The sequence below is a fragment of the Eubalaena glacialis genome, chromosome 13, assembly GCF_028564815.1.
Source record: "Eubalaena glacialis isolate mEubGla1 chromosome 13, mEubGla1.1.hap2.+ XY, whole genome shotgun sequence".
Taxonomy (NCBI): Eukaryota; Metazoa; Chordata; class Mammalia; order Artiodactyla; family Balaenidae; genus Eubalaena; species Eubalaena glacialis.
Genome location: NC_083728.1, coordinates 85,361,211 through 85,371,742, shown reverse-complemented (window position 1 = coordinate 85,371,742; position 10,532 = coordinate 85,361,211). Strand labels below are relative to the sequence as shown.

The following is a 10,532-nucleotide window of genomic DNA, read 5'->3' as shown; positions in this document are numbered from 1 at the left end:
CCTCCTAGACATCACCTCCTCCAAGAGTTTGTCCCTGACCACCCAAGAATGAGCTTTGGACTCCTTCTGCATGGTCCCACAAAGGCCTGTATTTATCCCGACTATAGCACTATTGTCCTGTGTGCATATAGTGTGTGTTAAGTGTCTGTCCCCTCATTAGATCAGGACACATAAAGGGAAGGAACGGGGTCATGTTCTTGTTGATTCCCCAGGGCTGGCACAGAAAGTGTATTTGCAGACTGAGCTGTAAACACTTGCATGCTTGAATGAGGCGTGTTCCTATAAAGGAGCACTGAAGGAAAGGCTGGGCATCTGGGAGCTCCCTCGCCCCAGCACAGTTTGGGGTTTCCATCCCAACAGCTGGGAGGGTGGGAGTGGGGATCCCTAATATTGGGAACTGCTGCCACCTGCTGGGCAAGGCCGGTGTTGCCTTGCCCACGCCCTCACCGCTGAGCACCTGTGTGCCCAGGTTGGGATGATGACAGTCACTACCTGTCCTCCAGAAGCTCTCGGGCTGGTGGGAGAGACACCCTGACAGTGACAAGACAATGATGTGGAAGTATATGGGCTTTCGGGGTCTGGAGGAGGAAGGGGAGGCAGCTTGTGTAGAATTCAGGAATTCTGTCCCCGGGGCAGAGTTGTGAGGGGCGCAGAGTAGGAAGGGCCAGCCAACCCAGGCTCCGAGGCTGGGAGAGTGCGTGTGCGTGTGCGTGCGCGTGTGTGCGCGCATGTGTGCGTGCGTGTGTGTGCGCGTGCGTGTGTTGTTGATGTTCTCCTGTTGTGGCTTTTCTGCTGCTTTCTGGCAGATTTACTCCCTCTTTCTCCTCCCCTGGGAAGTCTGGCCCTGGCCCATTATAGTACAAAGTGCTGGCCATTGTGTAAGGGTCTCTCTTACTGTGACCCTATCAGGAAGGCCCTCCTTTAGTTCCATTTCACAGATGAGGACTATGAGGCTCAGAGAGGTAAACACAAACCAGGTACTGAGGGTTGGGTGACATGGTTTGTAAGCCACCTAGCCCTGCAAATCCAAGCTGTTTTAACCACAAAGTCTAGCCCTGCCCGGCAGGCAGCTCTCCTTTCCCCTTCCAGACTCCCCAACCCCAGCCCACCATCTTCTAGCTCACTCTTTTGAGGCCTGGGCTCAGCCATCCTGGGGGCGCAGCACAGGAGGGAGATACAGGCAGTAGGCAGCTGGGGAATGAGTCTCACTGCTCAGTGTGTGATATTTAAGGTATTTGTGATGGAATTGACTATATGCCTGAATACGTTGCCCTCCTTTTCCCAATGAGAAGATTTTTAAAAAAGAAATTTGGCCCAATAGTCTAATTAAAACATTTAGGGATGCAAATGAAATAAGTGGCTCCCTAGTAATGATATTTAGTGAAAACATTTAAAATGGAAATACTTTAAATCACATATTTTTACAAATAACTTTATTTCGAAACAATTCTTTTCCACGCTCACGGTTTGTGAAGGTTTATTCAAACCCTTCACTTGCATTTCTGCTTCTCATTGTCATGTGATGTGTCATCCCTAGCATCTCCTTTGAGTTCCCTAATACAGTTTTCTTGAATGTGTCATCTGCACTTGTGCTTGGAAATACAGAACTTTTTTTTTTTTTTTTTTGGCTGCACTGCATGGCTTGTGGAACTTCCCCGACCAGGGATTGAACCCGTGCCCCCTGCAGTGGAAGCGCGGAATCTTAACCACTGAACCATCAGGGGAACCCAGAGCTTTTTGAATCCATGAATGATGCTGTTGCTGGAAAAATTATTCCAAGTCATGAGGATGGTTATTTTTCATCTCAGTGGTAGGTTAATATTTGTGATCTCCCTAGGGTAGTACAGAATTATATAAAATAGCAATCTCCTAGTCTTTTATACATTCTCTTGCCCTGCTTTTTCTTCACAGCACTTCTTACCATCTGGTATACTCATTTATTTGTTTATTGTTTATTGTCTATCTCCCTTCCCTAGAATGTGAGCTCCGGTGGTCAGGGAACTTTGTCTATCTTCCTGTTTTATGTCCGTCACTTGGAAACATGCCTGAAGCATAGTAGGTGCTCAATAAATATCTGTAGAATGAATGAATACAAAAGTCTTAGAAATGTTCGATAGCCCAATGGCAGCCAGGACCATGCATGCTGATGGCACTGGAGTGGGATGGGAAGGCAGCCCTGCCGGACCCAACCCCATGTAAGGAGGGCATCTAAGTCGGGGGCAGCCTGTTGTCTCAGAGGATTAGCTACCTACAGGGAGATTGAACAAATTATAAAATATATTGAAGACAATTGGGGAAAAGGAAGTAAAAATCTGGAAAGGGGGAAAGCTAGGATGAACCCTGTGCCATTGGAATTTAAGGTCTGAATGGAAACTATTTTTCAATATATGGAAATTGTATTAGTTCGGGTTTTCGGAGAACCAGAACCAATAGGATAAATATAGAGAAAGAGACTTATTATGAGGGATTGACTCATGCAATTATGGAGGCTGGGAAGTCTCACAATCTGCTGTCTGCAAGCTGGAGACTTGGAAAGTAGGGTGGTGGAATTCCAGACTCAGACAGAAGGCCTGAGAACCAGGGAGCTCTAATGGTGCAAGTACCAGTTCAAGGGCAGGAGAAGACCAATTCCAGCTCAACAGTCCGGAAGACAGAATTCAACCTTGCTCTGCCTTTTTGTTTTATTCAGGCCCTCAATGAATTGGATGATGCCCGCCCACATCGGGGAGGGCCACCTGCTTTACTCAGGCCACCAAGTCAAACGCTAACCTCTTTTGGAAACACCCTCACAGACACGCCCAGAGGTAATGTTTATCGAGGTATCTGGGCATTCAGTGGCTCAGTAAGGTTGACATATAAAATTAACCATCACACAGATAAAGAAATAAACATAGGTATAAATGTGTCTGTTTATGTGTGTATATAAACATGTATCTACTGAGTGGGCCTGGCAGTAGAGGTTACCCTAATTGCATTGAGCACGACTAACACCCAGATCTTGGTTTCTAAATATTATTCTCCACCAAAAAGAAACAGGTATTCTTGCTGAAATGGCTAATTCCAGGGCTGGGGCAGGGAAAAACAAGATGAACCTGGAATATCTTATTGAGCCAGAAAGAATGGACGTGTCCAAAGAATGATGCGACACATCAAAATGACAAGAGGTCAGCAAGGGGCACCCGTTGACCAATCCTGGGACAATTTAAGCATCAAAATAAATGATAGGAATGGATTATAACCTACTGAATAAAATAGGAAATCACAAGTTCATCTGATAAATAAGTAAATGAATAAATAAATGGGGGTGAAGAAAAAGTTTTTTATAGTAGAAGGCCAACTAATAAATGTAGAAGAAATGATAAAATTGGAAAATCACCATTTGCAAACCATTGTATTAATAATTAATTCAGGCAAGAAACATCAGTGGATGCTGAAACCTATGGGTGAAAGCGGGATGAAGAAAAGGATGTTTCATAGTCTTAAAGTACCTCCCTTCCCCAATACCTACTAATTATGATCAAGTGATCAACATTACCAGCACCAGTCATGGTTCCAAATGATACTGAATACAAGAACACAGCATCAGGAGTTCCCTGGTGGTCCTGTGATTAGGACTCAGCGCTTTCACTGCCGTGGCCTGGGTTCAATCCCTGGTCGGGGAACTAAGATCCCGCAAACTGTGCGGCGTGGCCAAAAAAAAAGCACAGCATCGTTTTTGTGATATTTCTGCTCAAAATGTATAACAGTGGTCTAATTGTGAGAAAGAAATGGACAAACCCAAATTGAAGGACAGTCTACAAAATAAGTTCCCTGTAATCTTCAAACATGTCAAGGTCAAAATTCAAAGAAAGGCTGCAAATTGTTCTAGATTGAGGGAGACCAGAGAGATGTGACAACTGGGTGCAATGTTTGATACCATATTAGTTTTTTTAACCCTAAAAGGAGATATATATATATATATATATATATATTTTTTTTTTTTTTTTGACATTGAAGAGCAGTTTGAAATTGTTTCAAAGTAAAAAGTTAAATAAAAGAAATGCCTGGCATGAGTGTTACACCTTTCTGGCTGACTCCTGCTGGCCTGCGGGATTCATTACTGGACAAGCTCCTGTGGAACCCCCGTGACTGGATGTGAGGGGCCTTTGTGCTCCCACTGTCCCTGGACTCCCTGACACCCTTTTCTGATTATATCTGTGCTTCATCCCTGCTAGCCCCAGAGATCCGAGAGCAGAGGTCCTGTCTGGATCATGACATAGAGCAGCCTCCAGAAACACACTGAATGAATCTCCTCCACAAAAGGGGTTTTTGGGGGTACAGCTCAGTTCCACCTCTTCACCTGGGTTCAACCAAAGAAACTGGAGTCTGGCTGTTAGAGGTGCACCTGGCTGAGTGGGACCCGGACAATCAGGAGTCATGTCTGCAGGGAGCTTCCTGGGGGGTCTTGGAGGAAGTATGTCCTATTTAGAGTGGGGTTAAGGGTCTAATCCCCAAGATGGAACCTTGCTGCAAAGGCCTCTCAATGGGGAGGCCCTTTTACACGTTTGAGGTCACTTGTGCTCTCAACGGTCACATCGAGGGGGGTGTGGGATACTGAGATTCTGAGACTACCCCTGCCCCCCCCCTCAGAGCACAGCACCTCCACCCACACTCCAGGATCAGAATGTTGGGAATATTGGAGGAATAATGAGCACTATTGTGGGAATACTAGAGGATATTGCTAGGGAGGACAGACCGTTCAAGATGTTAGGAGGCATTTGCCAGGAACGGTTAAGCTTTTGCCCTTCTGTTTTCTGCTGAGCTAAGGTTATGGTTGTATGTGTGGTGATGCCACTCAAGCTTCCAAGATGCCAACTCTTCACCATGGGGGACTGGGGCACCTGTCTCTTAGCGTTGGCGTCATCCGGCTGTCACTCCTTTCTTATCTACTGATGTGAGTAGAGCGCCCCCTTGAGGTGAGGGGCATGCATGACTGGGCAAGGAACGGGTGAGGAAACTCTGGGTCTGGCTGGAGGGTTCCAGGATCCAGGAGTGGAGGCAGGGGCATGGTCAGCCTACCCGGGGCGGGGCCTGACAGGGAGTGCCTTGACAGCAAGGGAGGGCAAAGGGCCACGTCCTCCGCCTGCCCCACCCCGCTGACAAGAGTCCCAGTCACCAGGCCACCCTCTCAGTTCTGGGGCCCTCGAGGGGTAAGTGTCCTTCTGAACCCACCTTGTCTCTTTCCTGGGGATCAGGTGAGAATTCCTTTCCTCCTTGGGGGCGGGGGGGTCCAAACACCCTGCCCCCTCTGCTTTCCTTTGGGTGGGAAGGGGCCACACCTACTATCCCCTCAGCATGATGCAGTCCCCTGCCCACGAGACCGGGGCACTGGGGGGCAGGTACGGAACGTCTCAGACCCTTCCCCTCCTGACATCAGCATCAGGGCCAAGGCCAGGGCGGAAGGGCCAAGTGGGACACCTTATCCAGGCAAGCCCCAAACCACTACTCCCTCCTCTGTCACCCTACCACAGAGCCCAGAATCCCAAGTGGCTGGAGCACTGGGGGATACCCAGACAGACCCCTCGCTGGACCAGGTCCTCCGGGAGCGGGATGAAGCCATTGCCAAGTGAGAGGAAGCTGCTTGTGGGGGACGGGAGGGTGGTGGCTGGCTCACCCTCAGGCTCTGTCCTGCCAGGAGGAGAAGGGGGGACGTCAGGCATTCCTGGAAGAAAAGCCACACAAATACCCACTCTGTCACAAGGCGGGGGCTGTGGCCATACTTGTCCACCCCCAGGGCCCAGAACCAGCTCTGCAGGGCCTGACGCCCAGGCTGCTCTCTCTGCCCCCTCAGGAAGCGGGCAGTGGAGGCTGAGCTGGACATATTCAAAGCCAAGTTGCGAGCTGTGGAGGCCCAGCTGCTGGAAGTTTTGGAGGAGAAGCTGAGACTGAGGCAGGAGGTGGAGGCCTGGGAGGTAGGGTGGACCTGCTGGCCGGGCTCAGGGGGCAGGGCCCCGGGCACAAGCCTGGCCCCTGAACCTGCTTTCCCGCCCCCAGGACGACATGCAGCGGCTGGTGAGGCAGCAGGTCGAGAGTCAGCTGCAGAGAGAGTCCAGGGGCGCTCTGGGAGCCCCCATGGACCCTGGAACTGACAGGACCCCCTGGGTCCGATTCACCCTGAGTCGGTGGGGACGTTGGCGGTGAGAGAGCTCAGCCCAAGACCTTGGGAGGAGTAACTTTATTCATTAAAGTTTAAGGTCTGACGCAGCCCCCACGCATCCTCGTGCCCTCTCAGTGCCCACCTGAGTCCTTCTGTGCAGAAACAAGGAGCAGCCCGCAGGGCCTTGAAGCCTGGGGTTTCGTGTCCCCTCTGGCCAGCAACCCTTAGGCCAGGAAGTCTCGGACGGCAGCCATGAAGTCCTGCGGGCAGTCGCTGTGGACCCAGTGGCTAGCGTTAGGCACGGTCTGCATCTGGGCCCGAGGGAAGAGCCGCCTAATCTCAGGGTGGTGGCTGGGACTGTCCGCCGGAGAGAAGGCCACCGAGAGGGGGTGAAAGTAGGAAGATGGAGAGAGAAGGAGAGAAGTGGAGGCCAAGCGGGGAGGGATGGAGAGCCACGTGAGTCCACCTGCCCAGTGGTGTTTCTGGGTTTTCAGGCGCTCCCTGCCCACACCCCAGCCCTCCCCAGGCTGGGGGCTGGGTAAGTCAGGTATGCGCCTCCCACCACCCAGCCTGGCTTACAGCACGAATTGAGAGTTTCCACCCAGGAGAAAGAGGGCTGGCCCAGAGTAGGTTTCTGGTCGTGGTGGGAAGTTCAAGATCTTGTCCAAGTGCTGGGCCAAGGCATCCAAGTTCACCCTCCACATGAAGCGCCCATCCACCTCCACCAGGTTGGTGAGCAGGAACTGCCGCATGCTTATGCTCTGTGGGGGTCCAGCAGTTGCAGGTGGGAGGGACTCGTTGTGAGTCCCGGGGCTGCCACTCTTCCTTTGCCCACAACACCATACAGGGGCTTGGGTGCATTACCTGGATAACACAGCTGAGCTTCTCATCCGCCAGTTTTCGGGCACTAGAGAGGGACGACTCATCCGGGATGTCTATGGCCCTCATGGCTGCTATGTAGTTTGGAAAGTTCAAGCTGGACGGGCTCTCCACTGGGCTGATGTCCACGGCAATCAAGCGCTCCACCAGCTCTGGCTGTGGGAGAGAATCAGACTGGGGACCTTAGGGCAGGCATAGCAGGTCTCAGGCCTAGTTCCCGGATCCTGAACTTGGCCATCCAAGGCTCACTGGAGTTCCAGGTTGCCTGCTGGGCACTCAGGGTCTACAGTGGATGTGAAGAAGCCCTGGATAGAGATGGCTCACCCTCTGAAGTGCCAGCAGCATGGCTGTCCTGCCTCCCATGCTGTGGCCAATGAGGACGCAGGGCACTAGGCCCAGCTGGGGCAGGAGGTTCTGCAGATCCTGGCTCATGGCCTCGTAGCTCATGTCTGGGCTGTGAGGGCTGTCACCATGGTTCCGAGCATCCACTGTCAGCACCTGGGGAGTGGGCGAGGCGGGCAGCTGTGGCATCCACATTCAGGGCATAGCCAAAAGCCTGGCAGATCTGCAGGCTGAGGGAGGTGGAGAGCCTGGGGTGGGGGGCAGATCCAGAAGGGGAAGAAGGGCCCGAAAGGTGAGAAGGCCCAGTTCTCAGACCTTGGAGGCCCAGATGACGAACCTGGAGCCACTGTGCCAGAAGGCCCAAGGAATGTGACCACGTCTCTGTAGGTTTGGCCTAGCTGGGTGGCAACTCCAGAGAAAGCAGACACCAAGAATTGGCAACAGTTGGAGCACAGCAGGACGGGCTGCTGTACGAGGTGGAAAGCCCCGTGTCATCCCTGGTGAACAAGCAGGGTCTGGCCCCCTTAGAGGGTAGGGTATTGGTGCTTAGGCACCTGACAGCAGAGCCTAGGTTCGGGTGCAGCACGCAGACCTGTAACACGAATGAAGGACTGGATGGGTGAAAGCACGAGGGAATGAATGGGGTTCATCTAGGGCCTGGGTCTGCCCTGGGGCCTCCAACCTTAGAAGGTCAATCCCTTCTTTCATTTCTGCCGAGAAGGACCTGCCACTCCCAGCGTTGAGGACAGAGAAGCTGGCCACACCTCGGCCTCCTCTAGGGCCCCGCCCACCCAGGCCCCGCCTCCCTCGGGTCCCCGCCTCCCCCGGAAGCTCACCCTCCGGCCTGTCTGCTGGGCCAGGGCTTTGGCGATGGAGTTGAAGTTGGTTTTGCAGCCGAAGAGCCCATGCAGAAAGACGAGGGGCGGGCGGGTTGCCTCGCCGTCCAGAAGTCTGTAGGAAAGCGGCACCGGCCTGGCGGGAGGAGCAAGGGTAGGGGAAGGGTCTGAGCCGGGTGGCGAAGCGGCCTGGGAGAGGGCGGGCCCAAGCGGAGGAAGTGGAGCCATCTGGGTCGGACTGAAGGGGGAGGGGCGAAGGACGAACTTGCACCTGACACACTTGACTGACCTTGGCTCGGTGCCGCCTTGGCTGCTGCTGGGTGCGACAGGCACTCTGGAGAAGCTGGGACTGGAGGGGCCCAGGCCCCTACAGGGGAGCCTCCAGGCGCCGGCCCAGCGGAGCATCTCCTGGATCTCCTACCCGGCGCGCACCTCGTGGTGTCCCCTGGCTCCGCCTCGCTCAGAGCCCCGCCCAATTCCGACTGGAGCTCCGCCTTCTCCCCGCCCCCTATCGCGGAGCGCCCCTCCTTCGCTCACGTTCCCTTACGTAATCCCGGAAAACTGTCTCCCCCCGGCTCCGCCCCTTGCGTCACTACGTAACCCTGTGGGCACCACGCCCACAGGCGAGAGCACCGCACCTGGCCACGCCCTGGGCGGAGCCAACCAATACCCTGGCCCCGCCCTGCTAAGCTCCGCCCGGCGCCTCCCCGCGCAGAATTCTTGCGGGGAGTCGGAGCCTGAGTTTTGGGAATCACGTTCCCGCAGCTCGTGACGTGCTGGGTTTGGGGCTTGAACTCTGGCCGCGGGGCAGATCCTTGGCAAGCCGAGGAGGCGCTGCCTGGGCTCGCTGCGGACCCCGCACCTGGCCTGCTCCGGATGCTGTATTTTCTGTGCCGCTGACGGTCGCAGGCGAGAGGCGCCATAAGTGGCTCCCGTCGTCGAGGCGCCAGCTTGGAGGCGCCGTGCTCCACAGCCGGGGGCCCATGCAGGCTGGACGGAGCACCTCTTACCAATCCTGAAGTCTACTCTAGAAAGAGCTAGGAGAGACTCTAGAGGTCATTTCCAACCCGCCCCTCGACCCCCGCTCCCGCCCTTTAACGATGAGGAAACTGAGGCAAATAACTTTTACAAGCGGTATAACTGTAACCTCTGGTCTGCGAGTCAAGGTGGGAGGCCAGGTGTTTGTACTAAAGGGGGCATTTGCTGCACTGAGCTGAAATGGTTCAGATCTGCTCACTCCCGCCCCCCATTTACCAGCAGAGAAATAAATAATCCTCCCACCCCCCTCAGCACATCGTGCAGGGAAGTCGCCTCCTTTTGGAACACTGACTGGCTGCCATCTTCTCTGACCAGTCTGGGGTAGTGGTGGCAGTGGCGACATTGTCTCAGGTCTCAGCTGGCTTCCACATCAGTCCAGCCTTCAGCAGTTGCAAGAGTAGCTGCTCTTTCTCAAGCATTCTTCTGCTCAGAAACGGTCAGGGGGAATTTCCCGGTGGTCCAGTGGTTAGGACTCCGTGCTCTCACTACTGAGGGCCCGAGTTCAATCCCTCGTCGGGGAACTAAGATCCCACAAACTGCGCAGTGCCAGGCACCCCCAAGGACTATACTGCACACCTCCCTTCAGGTCCTTTCCCCCACCACCTTAAAAGTCCTCCACGTCTTTTAAGGTCCAGGATAACTGCCACCTCGTCCTCAAGCCTTCCCAGCTTTTTCCAGTTGAAACTAATCTCTTCCACCACATGTTCTCAAAACATTTGTCAGAGTCTGGACTTCTATGTGTCCGCCATAGGCTGGGGGCTCCTGAAGGACCTGGGTCGTGTTCATCTGGCGCAAAGTGCAATAGTAATTTTACTGAATGATTATGGAGAGATTCAAGCACTAGCTGAGGCTTAGGTGTAGGTTCAGCTGGTAGCTGGGTCAGTGCCCCCTCCAGGACATGGCGCCTGGGCTAGCCAGGGTTCCACTGGCTTCTCCCCCACCTCCTTAGGACAAGCCTGATGGAGTCAGTACAGTAGGATGCATCCTAACTCCATGGCCTCATAAATGCCTTGCCTAATGAAGTGGCCCCCATCTTGAGCCAGCCTGGTGATGGGCAGGTGTTTTGTTCTAATCTGAGGAGGGCTTTGAGGTCGCTGAGGACTCTAAACACACCAGGTGGTGTGATCATTTGTTGCCAGCATAGTCAATAGGGGCATGATGAGAACATCTGAGCCCTGGAGGGGGGTTGGTCCAAGGCCTGTGAGGGGTCCTTGGAGGAGATCAGGTAGGAAGTTTTTCTAGAACTGGTGAATAAAGGGGAAGGGGGTTGACGTCATGGTGGTGATTCAGAAGAGTAGCAT

At 53.6% G+C, this 10,532-nt stretch overlaps 1 protein-coding gene across 4 annotated transcripts; it reads right to left on the bottom strand.

The window, feature by feature from the left end:
• Positions 1–1,445: 1,445 nt before the first annotated feature.
• ABHD11 (abhydrolase domain containing 11) lies at positions 1,446–8,626 on the bottom strand. Of its 4 annotated transcripts, none has more exons than XR_009703109.1 (7): positions 8,483–8,626; positions 8,194–8,329; positions 7,340–7,513; positions 7,001–7,171; positions 6,716–6,897; positions 6,279–6,493; positions 1,446–5,701 (listed from the first exon to the last, which is right to left on the bottom strand). XR_009703109.1 is itself a non-coding variant. In XM_061207929.1 (6 exons), exons 1-6 carry the CDS (start codon positions 8,596–8,598, stop codon positions 6,361–6,363), a joined length of 912 nt encoding a protein of 303 aa, XP_061063912.1. In that variant the 5' UTR covers positions 8,599–8,626; the 3' UTR covers positions 6,200–6,360. The 4 variants fall into 4 exon arrangements, 2 of the variants coding, with proteins under 2 accessions (XP_061063912.1, XP_061063913.1); XR_009703110.1 differs by having other exon boundaries at positions 1,446–5,667; XM_061207929.1 differs by lacking the exon at positions 1,446–5,701 and having other exon boundaries at positions 6,200–6,493.
• Between the last annotated feature and the right edge of the window lie 1,906 nt (positions 8,627–10,532).

Coding starts and splice junctions, on each gene's coding strand:
- ABHD11 (XM_061207929.1), bottom strand. CDS start 8,598: ATGCTCCGCTGGGCCGGCGCCTGGAGGCTCCCCTGTAGGGGCCTGGGC. Junction 6,898..7,000: donor AGCTCAGCTGTGTTATCCAG/GTAATGCACCCA, acceptor GGACCCCCACAG/AGCATAAGCATGCGGCAGTT. Junction 6,494..6,715: donor GGAAACTCTCAATTCGTGCT/GTAAGCCAGGCT, acceptor TCCGGCGGACAG/TCCCAGCCACCACCCTGAGA.